Source organism: Scleropages formosus, chromosome 17 (assembly GCF_900964775.1).
Source record: "Scleropages formosus chromosome 17, fSclFor1.1, whole genome shotgun sequence".
In the NCBI taxonomy this organism is placed as follows: domain Eukaryota; kingdom Metazoa; phylum Chordata; class Actinopteri; order Osteoglossiformes; family Osteoglossidae; genus Scleropages; species Scleropages formosus.
The window spans coordinates 1479290-1502532 of NC_041822.1; the positions used below are offsets into that span (position 1 = coordinate 1479290).

General features: G+C 47.1%; 1 protein-coding gene across 1 annotated transcript; it reads right to left on the bottom strand.

The window, feature by feature from the left end:
- Window positions 1-15963: 15963 nt before the first annotated feature.
- On the bottom strand, window positions 15964-22891 carry LOC108939023 (vimentin-like). The gene is made up of 9 exons (XM_018760115.2): window positions 22245-22891; window positions 21712-21772; window positions 18957-19052; window positions 18330-18491; window positions 17736-17861; window positions 17411-17631; window positions 17080-17126; window positions 16906-16991; window positions 15964-16405 (listed from the first exon to the last, which is right to left on the bottom strand). Exons 1-9 carry the CDS (start codon window positions 22775-22777, stop codon window positions 16364-16366), a joined length of 1374 nt encoding a protein of 457 aa, XP_018615631.2. The 5' UTR covers window positions 22778-22891; the 3' UTR covers window positions 15964-16363.
- Between the last annotated feature and the right edge of the window lie 352 nt (window positions 22892-23243).

Below are 23243 nucleotides of genomic sequence, written 5' to 3' on the forward strand. Positions count from 1 at the left end.
GCTCATTCATTAGTGCCACATTTGTGCCGATTTGTGCCATTCAAACCACCATTCTATCTCTTTTACTTTTTTAAATATAGAAGATATTATTTCATGTGATATTACCTGGAAGTGTGAGGTTGCCCCCCCAACAAATGGCACAAATAAAGAAATACATATTTTTCATTAGTGTTACATTTGTGCCCATTTGTGCTGTTCAAACCATGATCCTATCTCTCTTACTTTTTCCCATAAAGGATAGTATTTCACATGACGTCATCCGGAACCGTAAAGTTGGCCCCCCTACAAACAGCACAAATAAAGAAATACATATTTTTCATTAGTGCTGCATTTGTGCCAATTTGTGCTGTTCAAACTGCCTTCCTACCTCTTTTACTTTTGGAGACAATGGAAGTTGTTCATACTGGAAGTGATGTCACCCCCCCACAATGCCACAGACACTGGAATTCAGGCTCATTCATTAGTGCTACGTTTGTGGCGATTTGTGCTGTTCGAACCGCTGTTCCATCTCTTTTACTTTTTTAAATATAAAGGGATATATTACACGTAATATCACTGCAGTATTTTAGATTTTGGGTAGTAGTGCTTATATGACACGTTATATGATGGGCTGGAGTGACGTCACGTGCCATGTAAACAACCTTTAATATCTCCAGAACCAAATCGGCGCAAATGTAGCACAAAGGAATGAGCCTGAATTCGAGTTTCTGCAGCATTGCAGGGGGGCTGGAGTGACATCACTTCTGAAAATATAAATCTTAACATCTCGAAAACTGCAACGGCACAAATGTAGCATCAACGAATCATAAGGTTCTCTTCATTTGTGCTGTTTGTAAGGGGGCCAACTTCATGGATGTCATCGTGAACACAGGAGACGGACTCGGCGGACTCAGGTGCAGGTGCGCTTTTATTTATGCGGGACAGCCAAGAGAGTGGTCAGGACAGGCAAGGGTCAGGCAATTTGCGTTAGTCAGTCACCCAGGGGAATCCAAAGATCAAAGCCGGTTATGGTGCGAAAGTCAGGGAACCAAAGGAGTCGTCACTAGGGAATAAAAGAAGGGATTACGAAGGGGAACACAAGCAAAGAAGGACAGGGCACGAGGCTCTCGTTGCGGTTGCTCAAAGTGAGGTTCCGCATTGGGCTCTGGTCGAGTTGCTTCCTTTATACTTGCGTGCCCCAATTGGCTGCAAGTACGGAGGTGGGTCATACAGCTGCAGGTGTGACAGAACCCCCCTCCCTACAAGCGGCACTGGCTGCCCTGCGACAGGAGAATGGGTGCCCCTAGGGGCGGGGCACTGGCCAATCCGGGTAGTCCCTGTGGAAGGCAGCAATGAGGGCAGGGTCCAGAGTGTCATGGGCCGGAACCCAGCATTGCTCCTCCTGCCCATACCCCTCCCATACTGCAGGCCTCCTCACCGATGGCGGGAGTCGAGGAGGGCCCTCACAGTGTACTCGAGGCCGTCGTCAACCTGGATTGGGGGAACTGGCTGCACCAGGCCCAGGTGCTTGCAAAAGGGATGTGCTACAGGGTTTTAAAAGGCAGATGTAGAGAGTAGGAAGGAGTCGTAACCACGGTGGCAGGAGGAGTTTGTAGGTAACCGGAGTGACCCGGTGGAGAATCTTAAGTGGGCTAGCATACCTGGGGCGCAGTTTGCTCAACGGATGGTTCAGCTTGAGGTCCCTAGGGGACAGCCATACTCTCTGTCCATGGACGAAGGCGAGGTAACGATGGTGTCAGTCGGCCTGGCATTTGTACCATTGGGCCTATGCCATCAGATGTCATCGAACGAGCTGCCATGTCTCCCTGCTGTCTCGGTACCTCGTCTTCACTCTGGGGACCTGACTGGGAGTGGACTGCCCTGGAACAGGCCAGGTTGATACCCCAAGATGCACTGGAAGGGCAAAATACCTGTAGACGCGTGGGGTCGGAAGCTATAGCCATATTCCGCCCAGGGCAGGAAGTGGGCCCACTCATGTTGCTTCCTTGCAGAGTAGCTGCAGAGATATCTACAGAGGGCAGGAAGTGGGCCCACTCATGTTGCTTCATTGCAGAGTAGCTGCGGAGATATCTACAGACCTGCTGTAGACATTCCGCCTGTCCATTAGCTTGATATCCTCCAGGAGACCATAGCATCGAAAGACGTGTTGGAATAACAGTTGGAATAACAGGAGCTTTGAGAAGAGGGATCAATTGGCAGGCCTTGGAAAAGCGATCAACTAAGGTAAGCATTGTGGTCTTATCTTCTGAAAGGGGAAGGTCACCCAGGAAGTCCACAGCGACATGGGTCCAGGGATGCACTGGCATAGCCAGGTGTTCTAACAGTTCAGTCAGCTTCTGCTTCGGGGTTCTCACCTGGGCACAGGCAACACAGGCCTGATGTACTCCTGCACATCCTCTGTCATTGATTGCCACCAGAACCGCCATCAGAGGTAGGCCTACGTGCCTGGAAGGAGGTCGATCACATAGTCCTGGCTGTGCTGTGGGGGCAGTTTGGCTACCCTGCTCTTGCTGAAGACCTCACTGAGGTCTAGGTATTCTGAAGGAATGACCACAGGGGCCGTCTCCTCGGAGCCCTCAATGGAGGTAGCTCGACATGGGAGTGTCAGGCAAGCAGAGACGCATTGGGGCCCCCAAGCCACCAATTCCCCAGTGCTCCAGCAAAAGACAGGGTTGTGCCAAATCAGCCATGGGAAGCCCAGCATCACCGGGGTATCTGGGGACTTAAGCAGATAAAGGGTCTGCTCCTCGCAGGAACAGGCGCCAACTGTAAGCCGCAGGATGTCGGTCGTGGCATCCACTACTCCATACCCCAAGGGCTGGCCATCTAGTGCACTGACTTGTAGCGTTACGTCACATGCCTTCACCGCGACACCCAAGTGTTGCGCAAACCTCTTGTTCACTAAACACCCCACGGCCCCAGAATCCACCATTGCTTACACACGGGTCTGCTTCCCCTCCCAGGCGAGCACCACTGGCAGGTTTAGCTACAATCGACACTGACGGACACGACTCACCTGGGGGGTCAGATGAGGTTCAAGTGGTGGTCGTCATGATGTCCACGCACTCTGCAGCACATGCACAGCCCCTCCCGTTGTCTGTGTCTCTTTTCCTCTGAAGAGAGCCGGCCCTGGTCGATCGTCTGGGTCATCGGCAAGGGGCTCCCGAAAGGGTGCGATCAGCCGCGACCTCGGGCAGTATTCCCGCCCCAGATTGTCAACCATGACCGCGTTTTCAATGAAGCAGTCCAGGTTCCAGTCCTTGCCGCAATACACCAGTTTGGCTTTGATCCCAGGATGGAGTCCCAATCAGAAGCTGGCCAGCAGGGCGGCACAGTTCCACCCACTTTGCTCAGCTAAGGTCCAAAACTCGAGTGAATAGTCAACAACCGATCGGTTACCCTGTTTGACGGTCATGAGGTGGTTGCTTGCAGCGCAAGAGGACGAGGGGTGGTCGAAGACGGCCTCGAACTTCTTTCTGAAGGCCTCATAAGTCGTCGGGGAGTGACTCTTCCAGCCAACCGTTGCCCATCACCACGCCGGACCAGTCAGCAGCAAGGTGAGATATGCCACCTAGGTCTCGTCGGTGCAAAACAGGTGAGGAGAACACGAGAACACCAGCTCACAGTGCATAACAAACCCCTGACAATTTTCCAGAGACCTGTCATACCTCTCTGGGGTGGCCAGGCAGGGGCCATCGCAGGGGCTCGCCAGCATGGGGAAGGGCTCTGGAACGGTGAACACCACGTCCTGAGGAGGTTCCAGCATGGCGGGGGTAGCGGTTGTCTGCACGATTCCACTCACCTCCAGGACGGTAACCAGCCCACAGGGCATCTCCTCAATTCGGCGCAGGAACTGTTTGTGCAAACCCTACATGGCGCCTTGGGAGGAGACGGCATGATGCAGACGGTCGAGCACCGCTGAGTCCGAGTTGCTATCATCTTGCCAGCTTCTGTCATCGAGAACACAGCAGACGGACTCGGTGGACTCAGGTGCAGGTGCTCTTTTATTTATGCGGGACAGCCAAGAGAGTGGTCAGGACAGGCAAGGGTCAGGCGATTTGCATTCATCAGTTACCGAGCAGAATTCAAAGCTGTGGACGGTGCAAAGGTCAGGGAGCCACAGGAGTCATCACTGGGGAATAAGAGAAGGGATTACGAAAGGGAACAAAAGCAAAGAAGCACAGGGCACGAGGCTCTTGTTACAGCTGCTCAAAGTGAGGTTCCGCATTCGGCTTTGGTCAAGTTGCCTCGGAGGTGGGTCGTACGGCTGCAGGTGTGACAACGGAGCTGTGAAAGGACCCAGGATTCCATCTCCTTCATGGAGGTAATTATGCTAGACTGCTGCAATAAAAATTGCAGAGCTCTATGAATGTGTAAATAATTGAAGTAACTTGAAAATAAAGACTACTAATGTAATGCCTTTCTTTCCACAGAAATTAGCATACTGCAGCGATGACCACCAAGATACACTGGTAAAATAATTTTATATGGTGTATCATATCCTTGAACAGCACAACCGGCATAGTGAGAGCATGTTGCCTTAATATTTTATGGTGCACCTGTTTTCTCACCCATCTTTAACTTGTAACTTGGAACAGGCCTACATCTTTTATTTTTGGAGAATTTAACACACTCGTCTTACATCATCCTCAGTGTTTTTTAAAACAAGCTCGTTCATGAAGATTCAAAATTTGGATATCCCCCCGTATTTATTTTAGGAACTGACTGAGAAAAAAAGTCCTCAAAATATGAAAATCTGGTCACATGGTAACAGTACAATACAGAAATTGCTTTAATGAACACAGGAACAGTACAAACAAGAGTGTATGTTCCAGGTCACATCGCTTTGTGTATATACAGTGTCAGTTTGATAATTAAGTCAATTACAAAAGATATTTGTTATTCCAGATGTTCACCGAGCTTGGTACACACACACATTTTCTGAACTGCTTGCCCCATGCGGGGTTGCGGGGAACCGGAGCCTACCCGGCAACACAGGGCGTAAGGTCGGAGGGGGAGGGGACACACCTAGGACGGGACGCCAGTCCATTACAAGGCACCCCAAGCAGGACTCAAACCCCAGACCCACTGGAGAGCAGGACCCGGTCCAACCCACTGCGCCACCACACCCCTTTAAGCTGAGCTTGGTATTCAGACATAAACGTTTCATCACCAGTCGATGTGACATCATCAGCACTTCCTGGAAACCAAGGAAGTTTCCAGCTTCCTGACCCAATATAAAGACTCACATTCAAACCTGCATTACACACACTGAGCACTGATGATATCACCTCAACTAGTGATGAAATTTTTGCAGTCTGAATGCCAAGCTCGGTGAACACCTGGACATCTGAATCAACAACCCGAGCTACAAACACCATCAATCTTCTCTACCATTTCTATTTGCTAGTATTGTCAATGGGATGTACGTTTATTATGACATCAGTTTCTTTAAAATTAATATTTGCCTATTTTTTCGTACAAGTTTGTTGCTCAATCCAAAAAGGTTATATAACCAACATAAATTTTGAATAGTTTCTGGACTAGATTCACAAAAATAATAATTACCATCTACACACGCACTTTTGGAACTGCTTGTCCCATACGGGGTCGCGGGGAACCAGAGCCTACCCGGCAACACAGGGTGTAAGGCCAGAAGGGGAGGGGACACACCCAGGACGGGACGCCAGTCCGTCGCAAGGCACCCCAAGCGGGATTCAAACCCCAGACCCACCAGAGAGCAGGACCCGGTCCAACCCACTGCACCACCGCACCACATTACCATCTACCTTCACCTTAAATTGTTGCACAACAAGAGTCTTTACGTAGATTCAATGGAATGAGTTCTATGAAACATCCTTAACCTCATTAGCAATACAATATTTATTGAGCATCATCAAAATTTCTTTCCAATTAACCTGTTTCCCATGAACTGGGTTCAGTCATTCTCGCACACAGCAAATTTCTGTTCTCTCAGTACAAACCACTCTTCTTACCATATACACACACACACACACATTTTCAGAGCCGCTTGTCCCATACGGGGTCACGGGGGAACCGGAGCCTACCCGGCAACACAGGGCGTAAGGCCGGAGGGGGAGGGGACACACCCAGGACAGGACGCCAGTCCGTCGCAAGGTACCCCAAGCGGGACTCGAACCCCAGACCCACCGGACAGCAGGACTGTGGTCCAACCCACTGCGCCACCGCACCCCCACTTCTTACCATATATCATTTGTTTATACCATAAGCCAGTATATTTTCTTACTGCCAGTCAGATGACTGAAATGACAAGGATTGATTTAGCATGTTACTTTGTTAGCCTTCATTATTAAACAGTGGTTCAGTTACCACTGGAAACCACATGTAGGTCTTTCACTATTCACTTTTCCCTAATTATCAGAATCAGAATCACACACACACACACTTTCAGAACCACTTGTCCCATACAGGGTCATGGGGAGCCAGAGCCTACCCGGCAACACAGGGCGTAAGGCCAGAGGGGAAGGGGACACACCCAGGACGGGACACCAGTCCGTCGCAAGGCACCCCAAGCGCGACTCAAACCCCAGACCCACCGGAAAGCAGGACCGTGGTCCAACCCACTGCGCCACCACACCCTTGGAATCAGACTCAGAACAAGCTTTATTGCCAAGTATGTTCACACATACAAGGAATTTGTCTTGGTGGCAGGAACTTCCACGGCACAGACAGAATGACAGTGGCAAGATAGATGAGAAGATAGAGTATGTGAATAAGGGATGAAAAATATATAAAAATATACAGTACCCAATATTATATACAAAAAAATAGTCACTAGTTACAAATTCAAGGGAGTATGCGTAAGAGATATGATGTGATAAAAAGTTATAAATATAAATAGCATTATGTATTGCACTGGTTTACTCTCTAGGGTGGGGATTTAGCTGTTCATGAGGTAGATGGCCTGAGGAAAGAAACTTTTCTTGTGCCTGGCTGTCCTGGTGCTCAGTGCTCTGTAGCGCCGGCCAGATGGCAAGGGTTCGAAGAGGAAGTGGCCTGGATGTGAGGGGTCTAGAATGATTTTGCTAGCCCTTTTACTGACTCTGGACGAGTGCAGTTCTTGGAGAGCTGGGGGGGATGTGCCGATGATTCTTCCAGCAGTCCGAACTATCTGCTGCAGTCTTCTGATGTCTGACGTCGTAGCTGAGCTGAACAAGACAGTTATAGAGGTGCAGAGGACAGACTCAGTGACTGCGGAGTAGAATTGCATCAGTAGCTCCTGTGGCAGAAGGAAGTACAACCTCTGCTGGGCCTTCTTCACAATGGAGTCTATGTGGGGCTCCCACTTCAGGTCCTGTGAGATAGTGGTGTCCAGAAACCTGAATGACTCCACTGTTGCCACAGTACTGTTCATGATGGTGAGTGGGGATAATGCTAAGGTGTTTCTCCTAAAGTCTACGATCATCTCCACTGTTTTGAGCGTGTTCAACTCCAGGTTGTTATGACTGCACCAGACAGCCAGCTCTTGGACCTTCTGTCTGTAAGCAGACTCGTCACCATCCCAGATGAGGCCAATGAGTGTGGTGTCGTCTGCAAACTTTGGGAGTTTGACAGAGGGGCCTTTAGCGGTGCAGTCGTTGGTGTACAGGGAGAAGAACAGTGGGGAGAGCACACATCCCTGGGGGGCACCAGTACTGATTGTGCGAGTATTGGATGAGAATTTTCCCAGCCTCACTATCTGCTGCCTGTCTGTCAGAAATTTGGTGATCCACCGACACGTGGAGGTGGGCACAGAGAGTTGGGTTAATTTGGACAGGAGGAGGTGTGGGATGATGGTGTTGAAGTCCACGAACAGGATTCTTGCATAAGTCCCTGGTTTGTCCAGATGTTGCAGGATGTAGTGCAGTCCCATGTTGACTGCATCATCCACAAACCTGTTTGCTCGGTAAGCAAACTGCAGGGGGTCCAGCAAGGGTCCAGTGATGTCCTTCAGGTAGTCCTACACCAGTTTTTCAAGTGACTTCATGACCACAGATGTTAAGGCGACAAGTCTGTAGTCATTCAGTCCAGCATTATCCAGCAGAAGGGACAGAGAATAATAAATTACTGTAAGCACCTTCTTAATAAAATCAGTTACTCCTGCCACTTTCAACCAGTTTAATTTCTTTTGTGGCAGAAACATGCAGAACGCATTTGGTGGGTGAAGATTTGTCTTTTTATTTACACGTGTGGTGCGTCAGTGAAGGGGAAACTGTGCACAGGGTAGGAGTGCTCTCATGTTTGTGCTGTTCTGTGCTGTTGTTGCAGGGCGTCGAGACTTCAGGGTCTGGGGTTGGGTTTTCTCAGGCTCTCGGGTCCAGCATCTCTCTGAACTCCTAAGTCAGGTTCTCCTACTGTTTGGAAAGACGAGGTTAAATAGGGTCTATTCCCAACAGGTGGGGGAAAAAATCACTCCTGCTCACCATCCCCCTCTCCCTTAGCCTGGGCATGCCACACTTTTCTTTCTTAAGCCAGAGTTGAAACACTGTTATTTCAATATTCCTGCAGGCTTGTGCAATGCCTTCTTTTAAACAGCTGGAGTTCCTTGGTCTGAAACAGTTCTATGCCAGCTGCTAAATTCAAGTCATTGCAAAAAGCAGGCTGCAGTGCAACCAACATACACCACAGCTGTCGATGAAAATACACATACTGTGTTATTATGCAAAATAATTATAGTGAAACCAGCTATATATCTCCCGTGGATGAATATATATCAACTTAAATGTAATATGAGGAATTTCAAAATGTACTCCATCACTGTCAATTGCGTGTTCTGGGGAAGGCCAGCAGGGGGTAGTCTAGTACAGTACATGTAAAGCCATATAAACGGTTCTTGTGCTAGCGGCAAAATGATACATTTTTTAATGTTATGGTGGATAGAAAAATCTGCATGTCACTTGCATGGAGATGTTAAAAACTGAAGCAAAAATTCTGTCAAGCGGACAGAAAAGTTTGAGTACACTTGCTGGAAACTTTGTTCATTTGTTTGTTAGTTTCATAATTAACAAATGTTTTACAACCAGTTTGTTTTACCTTTCATTCTTTGCAGAATTGTTCTCACACAACTTTGAGGTGTGTTTTGGGTTATTAGGTTGCTAAAGAATGAAGGTGTGACCAATCACAAGTAACCCTCATGGAGCGGCAATGCCTCTGAATTGGGCTGTCATAGCCACGCTAATGACATTGTCATGGATTAGGTGAAGATCACCAACACTGTGACCAATAATGTAGCCCACAGCTTGATGTTGCACCTTCCCCACTGGACATTGGAAATAACACAGCCTTAACTCACTGTGCATGTAGCTCTATTTGTCTAAAAGGCACTTGGTAGGTGGACAGAAACATTTAATATTTTCAGTTTTTGGTGCGCAAGAACAACTTCTACTCATCAAATATCCATTTTCTGCCCCCAGAAGTTAGTAAGTCCGGTTTCAAGCAGGTGTACTCAGACTTTACTGGTTCTGTATCTGCAGCGTATCATTCACAACTTGATGTGTAGTGTACAGTGTTACTGTTACACCTGGATTTATTACCCCTAACATAACTATTAAGTGTTATATTATTTTGCTCTGAATGTGTCCTTCGTCCTGAGAAAACTGACATTCTAGAAATAACGTGTTTTCCAAAGAATGACATTGTGTTGCTCCCATGTGACAGAGTTGAGGTCGAACAGGCAAAGCAGGAGATCTGGAGCCATGAATGCTGAGATCGAAGGATGAGGGGCAAAGGACAAAGAGGGTCTGGGAAGGACAAGAAGGTAGGTGAGGTTCTGTTTCATATGCAGGAGAAGCAATTTTCTTAAAGAGGTTCCACAACCAGGTTTGCAGGCTTGGCTTCTTTTATACCCTGTTGCTCTGATTCGGAATAGGTGCGGCCATTTGGTGTGTGGGCAAGACAGTACCCCCCTCCCTACAGGCGGCCCTTGCCACCCTACGGTCTCTGGAAGGGGGTTCCCTGGGCCTGGTCACCAGCTGGTCTGGGTGATCGCTGTGGAAATCAGAGATCAGAACAGAGTCTAGCATGTCCCAAGCAGGAACCAAGCATTATTCCTCTTGCCCATACCCCCCTTGATGCACCAGGTATTGCAATCCCCTGCGCTGACGCCTGGAATCAAGAAGCGCCCGAACGGTGTACGCTGGGGCCCCATCCACCTGCACCAGCGGGGGTGCCGTGGCTTTCCAAGGCGCCTGGAACAGGGAGGTCCGGTATGGTATAAGGAGAGACACATAAAAAGTGGGATACATGTGCAGATGCGGGTGCAGCTGTAACCGGTAGGTCACTGGGTTGACCTGGCAAAGGACTTGAAGGGGCCAATGTAGCGGGCACTTACTGTAGCTTCTTTGATGGGAGCCACAACTTGAGGTCCCTGGTAGATAACTATACCCTCTGTCCCAGCTGGAAGGAATGGGTGCGGCGGTGCTGATCCACTTGCTGTTTAAACTGGAGGACACTTTAGCGGAGATGATTCTTCACCACAGACCTCCTTGCTGCCCTGGTACAAGGCATCAATAACAGGCACATCACTGGGTCCTGGATGCCGTGGGAGCAGGGAGGGCTGATAACCCAACACACACTGAAAGTGGGAGAGACCAGTGGACGTGTGAAACAGAGAGTTCTGAGTATATTCAACCCAGGGTAGAAACCGTGCCCACTGGTGTTGCTTCTGTTCACAGTAGCTGCGAAGAAACTGGCCGGTATCTTGGTGGAACCTCTTTACCTAGCTGTTAGCCTCGGGTGGTACCCCAAGGTCAGACTCACCAACACTCCTAACTTGTGCCAGAACACTTTCCACACCTGTGAGGTGAACTGGGGATCTCGATCGGACACGATGTCTTCCAGGATGCCATAATGATGGAAAACATGCTGGAACAAGGTCTTCACGGTTTCCAGTGCCATTGGAAGGTGAGAAAGTGGGATGAGGTGGCATGTCTTTGAGAAGCAATTAATGATGGTCAGTACGATGGTATCACCTTCTGACGAAGGAAGATCCACCAGGAAATTGACCATTATGTGGGACTAGGGCCAGGACGGTACCGGCAGAGGCTGCAGCAATTCCGCGGGTTTCATGTTCAGGATGCTTGCCTGGTCACAGACCTCACAGGCCTCCACATACTCCTGGACATCCTCTCAGATGGAGGGCCACCAGAAGTGTCCTTGCAGGAGGAAGAGAGTCCAGTGGTGGCCAGGGTGCTCAGTGGCTGGGGAGACATGTGCCACCTGGAGTAGCGAAGGCCGCATGCTTACTGGGATGTACTCCTTCCCGGCTGGCTTGTCCACAGGACCAGGTTCTTCCTCCTGGACTGACCAGAGATCATGTAAAAACTAGCACCTCATGGGAGCGACAACACACTTCTCTGGCAGGATGGGCTCCGGTGACGCTGGAGCCGGGTCCTTGTCATGCATACAGGACAAGGCGTTGAACTGTCTGCAAGTACTCCAGGTTTCTGTGGTCAGTGAGAACTTGGAATGGATGCGTGGCCCCCTCTAACCAGCGTCACTACTAAGTCCAATGTGATGGCTAATAATTCTTGATTCCCTATGTCATAGTTGCACTCAGTGGGAGACAATTTGCGCAAAAAATACACACATGGGTGGGGTTTCGGGTGTGTGCCCTGCTGTTGGGAGAGTACTGCTCTGAATCGGACGACTGATGTGTGCACCTCAACTACAAACGGTAGCATGGGGTCCAGGTGTCTGAGTTTCAGAGCCATTGTGAAGCATTCCTTAAGTGTCCGGAAGACTTCCTGTGCCTCTGTGGTCCATACGAAACACGTTGCCTTCCCTTGCAGCAGTGCAGTGAGGGGGCAGCTACCGAGCTGAAACCTCGTTCTTCACCTGACAGGTGAGGATAAACCAGATTATTGTAGCAGCGAGAGTGCCCAGGTCTCTCGCCGTGGCGAAATCGCACGGCTCGCTTACCGTAGAAGACTTGGATGGCCGACATGTTGAACGCAAGATCTCTTGAGGACAGCTGTACTGGTGGCCTTCCTCGGTGGCCTCCCACAGGTAGAATCCCTTGTCTTTGCACCCCAAGTCTTCGCACCGAGAGGCTGCCGCAACTGCTGCTGCTATAGATCACCAGCTGCTATTTAAACCAGGCTACTGCCTATCAGCTGACTTCCTAATCGAAACCGAAACTACACCAACAATGGCGACCAAAACAAACAACCAACCAGACGCGATTAATCGAACCACGGAGTCACGCCCACTCCCGCTACGGGACACAGAAATGATCCGGAGAACGGTCGTTGTAACAAACCACTAAATACTACTTAACAAACAAAATAATTACAGTGCCACACAACGCTACACAAAAACACAATCAATTGTATCTATCAACCCGCACAGCTACAGGACACGAATGTGCGACGGGAAAAAGCAGTAGCAAAACAACTACACTTACCCGAAACACCACGAACAGCAGCGATGCACCTCTAATGCAAAAATATAATGCACAATGAACAGGGTTGATGGCTTCTACGCAATTTAACATGCACGTAGCCACCTGATTCTGCCCCCCAGGATAGGACAGGCACAGTCAGCTGGGTTTCAGGTCATTAAGGGGCCACTCACATTTGGATAATAGTGGGAGCCTCTAGGGTGTGGTTGGACTAGGCAGGTGGCACAGAAGTGTCCCTTGGAGTTGTCACTGCCTTTCATCAGGGGTCAGGCACCCTTGTCCGACCTGTATGGGTTCCAGGGACTCAGGAGGGCGCTGATCACGGAGGAAGCCAACTGGGGACGCTACGGGCCTTCCCAGGCCAGGTTTTTGATCATAATAGCAGTCTCCACAAAGCAATCAAAGGACCAGTCCTCCCCCGGGTAGGCAAGCTCGGCCTGAATCCGAGGGTGCCGGCCGTTCCGGAAGTTCATCAGGAGGGCCATGGAGTTCCTGCCACTCTCCTCCGCCAGCATCCAGAACTCCAGGGAATATGCCGCCACGGATCGATTTCCCTGCTGGATTTTCATCAAGTGGTCGCTGGCGGTACAGGCCGAGAGTGGGTAGTCAAACACGGCTTCAAACTGTTTCTTGAAGCGCTCATAGATGGTGGGAACACGCCATCTGTCACAGGGTCTGGTCCTGGGAGCCTAGCAGTGCTCCCTGCGCAGACACCGCAATCTGCAGGCTCTCAATTTCTGCTGGATCCATCAGTCAGGCGAAAACCTTCTATCACTGACGAAGGCGGAGACCAAGGGCTAGGTGAGGACCTAAGTGCTAGTTTGTTTATTGTGAGGACCACAAGGATCAAGCAAGAGTCATAGTTGGGGACAGGCGTGGGTCGATCAAGTCGTAGATGTTGTATTAGGGTCGAGACTGGAATTGAGGTTGAACAGGCAAAGCAGAGATCTGGAGCCAGGGATGCTGAGATCAAGGAACGAGGGGCAAACGACGAGGAGGGTCTAGGAGGGACGAGGAGGTAGGTTGGTTTCTGTTTCATACGCAGGAGAAATTATATTTTTTAAAGAGGTTCCGCAACCCGGTGTGCAAGCTCAGCCAGTCTATGCTCTGATTCGGGATTGGTGTGGCAGTTTGGTGTGTAGGCATGGTTTGACACCCACCTGTGTCTAAACCCTATTTAACCCTTCTCCCTGCCAATAGTGGGGCCAGCACTCTAGACCAGAGACAACGAGAGCCGCCATGAAGCAGACAAACCACTGTCACGACCTGATCATGTGTGAAGCCCCGACACCAACCAGTCCTCGTCTCCCGCTTTTGAGCATCAAGCAACAATAAAACAGCCCATCTGAGCACTTACCCCTGTCTGCTGGATGGTCCTTCTCACAGACATTAATGACACAGTTCTACTATAACTACCCTGCATAAAGATAGAAGGATTTTTGGGGTATAAATAACCAGTGACCAGACTATCAAAGAAAGTGCATAACTGCACAATTTGCATAGGGTTTTTCTAAGATCAAAATTGTTTCAGTATACCATTAAACACACATTTATTTCACTGGTAAGTAGAAAGTTCTTGTTAATCATATTGTATTTATAAAATCCCTCAGAGGAGCACACTCAGCGTGTGCAGCATCCATCCAAAAACCACACAGCTGGAGTTGGAGGCCTTTATCAGCCTCACAGCAACCTCTGCCAATCTGATGCCTTTCTGATGCAGCCATTTCCAGTTGTGTGCAGGAAGGTGATAACAGTATTCATGAGAAAGTGAGGCAAATCACCCATTAATATTAGGTTCTTTAGATGATGGGGCTTTTGACTAAAGATGTATACAAGCAATGCCTTGCATCAACTCATCAATTAAACAGGTCTGTTTCAGTCTGGGTTTGGAGTTGAACCTAAACGCTCACTGTGATCCAAAACAAACTTCTGGCAGACAGCAAATTTAGAACCCATCTCCAAAGAAACCATTACTTTTTTTTTTTTTAACAGACTAAATTAGGCTTCTAGGGTTAAACACCACAATCTCTTTCTAAGTTGTCACCAAAGTTTCCTGTTAAGATCTAACAAAGTTCCATTAAGATTTAAATCTATGAATGAGGGTTCCATGCAGCAGTAGGTGATGCATTAGGCTTATAACCCAGAAGCACAGCTTTGCACAAGTCATGCATATAAAGGTGTTCTTACTCCTCCTTGTACAGCAAAGTTGACGCTTCTCCAGGAAGAGCAGCTCCTGGCTTACCCTGGAGGCTCCAGGGCCATTAGGGGCCAGAGCTATGAAGCTCTGAGTCAGAAGAGATGCAACACGAGAAGCTGAACAGGAAACCACAGTGACTTTCGGTTGGAGGTTTGAAATTGCACAAGAAGCCAAAAATGATTACTAACAACCAGATCACAGTAATGGTCCACTGTAAAAATTGTTGCCTTCCACACTTCAAACAGCAAGTCATCCTCCACTGGATGGTGAAGCCGGAAAGTGTTTCTGTACACCCAGTTGTAGTGACCATCATTTTTCAACATTTACCAGGCACATAGATGGTTGCTGCCGAACAAATCCTTAACCCTCACTTCATACTTGTTAGTAGTCCAAGAAGCACAATGAATTAAGTATCGCTGGATCTCATTTATAACAGTTATTGCTTGTACTCCATCTTCATCTGTCCTCTTGTGAGTTTAACAAACTTAAAAATTTCAACCAGATTGGTGGAGGAGAGGAAACAAGACACAGACAATGTGCTTCTTTTTCTTCAAGCTTACAGAAAATAGAGTCTCATTGGAATCTAACATTTACATTTATTAATTTAGCGGATGCTTTTCTCCAAAGCAACATACATCTCATAGAAAATACGATATGTGCATTATCTTAATTGTACCACTGCTGACAAAGAAATAAGCAGCATGCACGAAATAACTGCCACACACCACTATAGGGAAGAAAAATCCTAAATATACTATTAAAAAAAAATATCAGCAGTTCTGAGAGAGAGGGGGGGAGGTCATTCTACCACAACGGAGCCAAGACTGAGAGGCACACTTTTACTGTGTGGAAATAATCAGGAAGGACAAGGAAGTTAGGAAACAACCTCATTACACACTTGGGGTGTAGTTATAATCAACTGTTGGGTCTTTGTGAGCTTGTATTGTTTTACAAACTGTGGCTGTAGAAGAAGAGGTGGCGTTCCCGAGCCACAGACATGTAGCTGGCTGCCTTTAATATCAGCTGGTGGGTGAACACATGGTAACACTGAAAGCCAAGTTCTTAGCATTTTTAATCTAAGTCATAAAACACTCCAAGTATGTGGCCACAGTAACAAATGCATAATAGAAAAAAAGACATCCACAGATCAGTGTTGAGACAAATACCTCTATCTAGTAACACTTTACATGTCTAGTGATTAAGAACGAATGGCTGTCTAAATTTTTTTCCTGCTGCTTCACCTTAAAAAATACACCCACCCCTAGCCTAATGAGATTAATTTGTTCCATCTCTTAACAATTTAAATTAACAAAAGCAACAGTTTTAAGGAAACCACAGACAATTCTTTTTTCTGTCAAAATGTTTATTGTCATACAGAAGCAATCACAGTTGTGTCTGAAGTGGTGCACAGGTTCCCTGGAAAAAAAGGTTTAAGTGAAAATCATTTCTATTGCAGAAAGTATTGCTGTTTTATTTTTGGCATATGATCTGAATGTAAACTAGAGACTGTGGTAAAGGATAATTCACTAAAGCTGTTCTTTATGCCTACAGCATCTATACCTAACAGGCCCCTCTACCTGCCACCTGTCTTGTTATGGCAAAAAGGCACTTTTAAAGCTTTTTTCTTTGTGCATTTTATTTTCTGTCTTTACTGTCATTGAGCAAAGCTGTTCCTTGCTCTTGGCCTCAGAATCATTTTGTCTTTTTTTTTCCTTTTTTCTCTGTAGCATGCAGAGGCAGCAGGCTCACTCCAGGTCATCATGATGCTGGGTCGATTCGTTGATCACCTGTGAAGAAAAGAGGAGGCCCTCAGGTCAGCCAGCTCTGAGGATCAGACTGTGGAACTAGGTCGTGAGCCAGAACTCCTGAAATAATTCTGTCGATCTCTTAAAATAATGACTATTGGGTTCCTGACCGCTTTATGCCATTTGGTTTCATAATTTAAACAAAAAAAGTGTAACAGATGTTTGCAAATTCAACTAAGCTTATGTTTGTCATATGATCAGATCCACAGCTGCTAACTAAATATGATTCCTGGGGTGGTTGAAATCTACAAAGGAAGATAATAAAGGGATCTACAGATGTCTGCACAAAAAAACACTTTTTCCTTAAATTTACTTACATTTAAAGATGACGCAAAGTATTGCATCACCAGATACAAATTAGCAAGATGCAAAGTAGCAACATTAACAAAGAAAAACGTGTACCTAATAACTTCAAATATTTATTACCGACTACCCCTAGATCATGTTTAAGTGAAACCTAGGTTGATGGGAGCACCCCTTACCTCACCATCTCTGGTCTCAATTGTCTTAATGACCACCTTTTTGGAAGAAAAGCTCTCAATCATGGGCTTGGATTCCACCAGGGCTTCTAAGATGACATATGAGATCACATGGTTAGGGAAAGCACCCTTCCTGTTATGACAGTAATGTTCCATTCTACCAGGTAGAAAACATACCTCTTAGGTTGAGAGAAGTAGAGAAGTTTGGCAAAGGAGAAGAAATCCTAGAAGAAGAGATGAAAAAATGTCTTGCTAAGCTGCTCTGGATTTAATCTTCCTAACAACCAAACTTTATGAACTTTCTCCGGATGCAAAATGCAACATTTATTTCCTCAATGTTATAAAAAAGCCATTAAGAGATATAAAAGTTACATGATTGATGAAACCTTTCAAAAACATGCTTTGGAATAGTTTATAGGGTTTTAATTCTATCAGTAATGCTTGAGTGTATGAGTCTGTGTCCACTTTATGACCATTACACATATATGCATCAGTACATCAAGCTCACCGGCTCTCTTCGCCCTCCAGCAGCTTCCTGTAGGTGGCGATCTCAATGTCCAGTGCCATCTTCACGTTGAGCAGGTCCTGGTACTCCCGCAGGTGACTTGTCATCTCACCCTTCATGTTGCGGATGTCCTCTTCCAGGCGGGTAATGGTGTCCTGATAGTTAGAGGACTCCTGTGCAAAGTTCTCCTCCATCTCCCGCATCTGGCGCTCGAGTGACTCATTCTGGAACAGATACGGAGCACCAGTAGTATCACTCAGTACCCCAGTTCAGATCTGAAGCCAAAGGAACCACTTTCCCTGTGACAAAAGCAGCTGCGTCTACTCACAGTCCCCTTGAGGGCATCCACTTCACAGGTGAGGGCCTGGACCTGACGCCGGTAGTCATTGGCCTCCTGCCTGGCCAGCCGAAGGGCATCACTGCTGCGGGCAGCCGCTTCAGAGAGGTCGTTAAACTGTCGGTCGAGAGACAGGGATCGAAAAGTAAGGGGGAAGTCATATGAGGCATGAGCAGATATAGGATCTTTCGGTCAGCCACGCAAACAAGATTTAGAGGAATGGCTTTGGCACCGTGCTTCGTCTCGATTCCTCTTAAACACATGACTTCCTCGGTGTGACTGGGGCTCATTTAAACATAAAATAGCCTGGAAAATGCCTAGAAATACTCGACAGGAAACTGCAATAAGCAACATCTAAAGAAACAGCAATTTATTTGTTCTGGTTCCTTTCGAAATTTAAAAATACTTCAGGAATTCCTAGCGTTTGCTAAAATTAGGACTAATGAACCTACAAACAATAATAAATAATGTGTTCCATGATATGTTTGAGAGTCCATCTTCTGATAGAAGATATTCCATTTAGTCTAATTATTTCATGTCACTGACAAAGGTGAAGAATATTCAGAGACACACTTAGAAACGCACCTTAGACTTGTACAACTCCTCAGACTCATGAATGTTCTTGGCAGCCAGGTTCTCATACTGTTGGCGGACATCACGCAGTGCTGCAGTCAGGTCCGGCTTAGCCACCTCCATCTCCACTTGCAAATGCTGGTCCTGGATCTGAGCCTGCACCTCAGCCATCTCCTGCAGAGGAGTAAGGCCAAGGGTAGGGTCACCATGTCTCCATCCACTGGCCTTCTGTCCTTGTCTACCTGTACAAGCAGTTCTATGGCCACAAAGAGTGCCCATGTTCCCTAGCCAGGACCACTTCACATTGTTTAGGCAGTAGGAAGTCTGAACATGGAAATGGGTTAGGGTAGACCTGGCCAAAGGGGTGGAATTGTTGGGAATGGCGAGGCAGGCCTACATCGGATGGGTGGGGCTGTTTGGAATGGTGGGCAAGGCTGGCACAGAGGGGTGGGGCTGCCGGGAACAATGCAGTAGGGCTGGTTCACATTGGTAGAGCTATTTGGAAGGGTGGGCAGGACTGCTTTAAAGAGGTGAAGTTGTCAGAATGATGGGGTGGGGCTGGACCACAGGGGCTGTTGGGAAGGGTGGGGTAGGGCTAACTGAATGGTAGAAAACCATGCTTTCCGTGGCTCTGCCTACCTCATCGTGGAGCTTCTTCAGGAAGATGATTTCGTCCTGCAATGCCTCCACTTTACGTTCAAGGTCCAGACGTGCCAGGGAGGCATTGTCCACATCCTACATAACAGTGACAATGACAGGCCAAGTCAGTTTTCAGTTATAAGATTACTTCACATACGATCAGCCATTGAGGTGATTTAATTTTTTTTAAATGAGAAAAAAGATATTACCATCAAATAATGTCTTATATAGTATGTGTTATGAACTCCTTGGATCAGATATGTACCATTGCACTCTGAAAAAGGATTCCTCTCTTTTAACTGCAAAAACCTACACTTCCGATTAACAGCAAACATTTTGTGTGAGAATCAGCCGTGGGTGTGTTTTGGAATAAAAACGTTCAGATTTTAGCCACACACTCCATGCTACACATGGTGTTCAGCAGCAACAGCTGCACAGCAGCTTGCTGGGTCAGCCACACTAACTAAGCTAAGTGAGGAGAAGCAGCTTTTCCGCCACTAATCCCATGGACAAAGCTGCCCATTCAGCTGTGCTCCTACCCACAGATTCAGCACAGAGTTCATACACTTCAGTTGGATGTTACAGTGGCCATGTCCTTTGCTTGCTTGGGGTGTGTCCCTTGATGGGGTAGGGTTTGTATCAGCAGGAAGAAGTAATGCATACTTTTGCCCAAGCAGAGTTACACAATTTTACTACTAGAGAAATGCAGAAGCCAAAACCCATCTCACCTAATGTCATTAATGTTTTATATGATTTATAATCTGCTTTTAAGTCATGATGTTTTAACACCTTTGCTAGAAGCTATCTCGCAAATCCTGAAGTTTTCCATTTTTACACCACAGCTCAGTCTCAGAGCATGAGTTCATGGCCTGTATTAGAGCTTTGGAATGCAGCATTTTTTCTTGTGTTAAAATAAACTAGGGATCATCCTGCTGATATAATAGCTGGCTCACAAAGGCTACATTTTCAATGAAAACATTCTGCCCAATCTCCTGTTGTGCCCCAACACACACTGGGAGAGCAACACCTTGGGTAAGCTCTTCATTTTAAATCCTGAGTTCTTGATTTTCACTGATCAATTATTAAAATTTTTTACTTAAGAAACTAATATCTAACTTACTTACTAATAACTAATATTTTGCCGAGATGTGCGTCGCTTTGGAGAAAAGCATCTGCTAAATGAATAAATGTAAATATAATATCAGCATTAAAGTAAATGCAGGTGGGCGTGGCTTTTTATTTGTCCACTTTGAGCAGAAGCTAGTGAAAGACCTGCATTCAAAACTAAAACTTTACTTGTAGAGGTTAGATTTACCATCCCTGAACTCAAAGGTCCCAGGTTTAAATCCAAACACCTGCTGTAGTACCCTTGAGCAAGGTACACACACATATTGTCTGAAACTGCTTGTCCCAGGCAGGGTCACGGCAAGCCGGAGCCTAACCCAGCAACACAGGGCGCAAGGCTGGAGGGGGAGGAGACACACCCAGGACAAGAGACCAGTCCGTCGCAAGGCATCCCAAGGAGGGTTTGAACCAGAGACCCACCGGGGAGCAGGACCCAGCCAAACCCGCTACGCGACCACGCTCCCCTTTGAGGGAGGTATTTACCCTAAATTGTTCTAATAAAAATTATCATCCTGTATAAGTGAGTATATTATTATAAGCAGCTTCACACAGTTGCTTAGAAGAAAAGTGTCATGTAAAATAATAACTGCTAATTCACCCTTGAGAAGGATGTAAATATTCATCTGAATAAATAATTAAATCTCTTTAAAAGGCATGAAGTAAACACACACACACACACACACACACACACACACATTTTCAGAACTGCTTGTCCTATACGGGGTCACGGAGCCTACCCAGTAACACAGGGCGTAAGGCCAGAAGGGGAGGGGACACACCCAGGACGGGATGCCAGTCCGTCACAAGGCACCCCAAGTGGGACTCAAACCCCAGACCCACCAGAGAGCAGGACTGTGGTCTAACCCACTGCGCCACCACACCACCCTGAAGTAAAAACATTCTCTTTAAATCTGGAGAAAGGTAAAGAGAATAGCATATGGCTATACAGTAGGTGCTCTGCTTTGCTGAGAAAAGATGAAGGTTGGGAATTTGTGCCATGGATGCTCTAGACTGTAGAAAACACTCACTCTGCACCAGCATGACTCACTAGGACCTGAGGAGTCCTAAACGGCCTCACGCTGCTCAGAACATCATGACCACACCAGCGGGAAAGGGTCCCTGGGCGGAGTTCATAGTAACTACATTACATACCTTGTGATGCCGCCCATCTATTAGAACCGTTGTTGCTATTTTTATTATGTGTGCCTGTATGTTTGGTTTTGTGGTCCAGCAGCACATCCAGTCCACTTCACACCTCAGGCTAGGAGATTAGCAAGATTTATACCAGTGGAACTGAGTCACAAAAAAAAAACGAGACGGCCAACTAAGTTTGTTTGTTCATACTCAAGCCAGCAATCACAGGCTGGAGATTTAACGGGCTGATAATTTAACTATGGCCAAGCCAAAATAATAAAAGACACATTCCACATACTTCAGTTCAGTTTAAAGCTGCATTGTTTTAGATGTTGGCACAGAAATCCAGTGGTGATATAATGACTTTAAGGGCAAAGAATTAAGAATGATTGTTTTTTTTATTTTTCAACAATACAGACGTTGAGATACAGAGCTACATGCAAGATATATACTTGTCTTTAGTCAGTGTACGTGCATGTCTGCTTATGCGTCTTACCTGTCTGTAACTCTGCATGTTGGTTTCAGCCTCCTCACGCTGAAGAACTTCCTGCTGAAGTCTGAAAGTTGAATAAAAAAACATTTAAAGACATCACCCGCTCATTTACATTTAATTCATTAACTGAATCATCATGATATTCTTGCCCTTATTTTTAACGGCCACCTTGTCCAAGGTGACCTACAATATTAGACAATCAATGATTTACCCATTTCTACAGCAGGGTGTTCTTACTCTGTCGACGCAGGGAAAGTACCTTCACCTTGATGAGGGGAACTACAGCATGGGAGGGCTTCTAACCGAGGAGAAGTCCTAAGCCCACCACCCTAACCTGGCCCTATTATAATATTAAAATGTTCTTGCTTGCTTTTAGCAGTCTTCTTGATAATGATTTTCTTGTTTTACAGCTTTTTTACTCGAAAACTGTCAGCTCAGCACAAAAAACGTGGAAAGTACAGAGATGACAAACTTCTACAGTGAAATATTGACGAATTGTAAAAGACTAAGAGTAAGGAGCGGAACGGCTGCAGTACTTCTCGCGGATCCTCTCGATGTCCTCGGCCAGGTTGTCCCGGTCCACCTCCACTCTGGCCTTCTCATTGGTCAGCTGGTCCACCTGCCTGCGCAGCTCGCGCATCTCTTCCTCGTACAGGTCCCCGATGCGGGACGTGCCTTTGCCCCGCAGCTGCTCCAGCTCCGCCTGCAGGATCTTGTTCTGCTGCTCCAGGAAGCGCACCTTCTCGATGTACGAGGCGAAGCGGTCGTTCAGTTGCTGCATCTGGGTCTTCTCGTTCGTGCGGTTCACCTTGAACTCGGTGCTGATGGCGTCCGACAGGGAGAAGTCCACGCTGTCGGAGGAGAACCTGGGCAGCGGGGCGCTGCTGCGGACCCGACTGGATTTGGTCGCGTAGATGGTGGGCGCCGAGGACAAGCCGAAGGAAACCCGGGAGCGCATCGGGCTGGAGAACTGGCGGCTCGAATAGCTGGACCGGGACACCGCGGGTCTGTCCCCGCCGAACATCCTCTTATAAGATGATGTTGTCTCCCTTCTTTGCACAAAAGACATTTTTTTTCTGTAATCCGTTGCTTAGCTGTCGGATATTTTGAGAAAAGGTGACCCACGGAGTCGACCGCTATACGAAGCACACCAGACCGGCCCGAGACAGTCCGAACGAGGATGGGCGAAGTTTCAACCCGCTATTTATAGGGGAACCGTGTGCAAATAATATAACGGAGTGATGCGATGAGTGACAGGAGAGGGAGCCAATCAGGTCTCCCAAAACTTGCCTTTGCACCGCCCTCCGAGCACAGTCTTTCTGCGCATCACCTGTGAAGCAAACTCTGTTTCACTAAACGAGAGATAGTGGGTACTTTCCATGGTCTGCAAAATATATTTTTCCTTAAAATATATATGCAATAATACACAGGGAAAGATGTTCACATTTTACAGATCTTTTCTCAATACCCTCTGTTTCTACTACAGCTCGGTAGCCACCTGTATTAAGGCTTGCAAACACTTCATTTTATTTTTA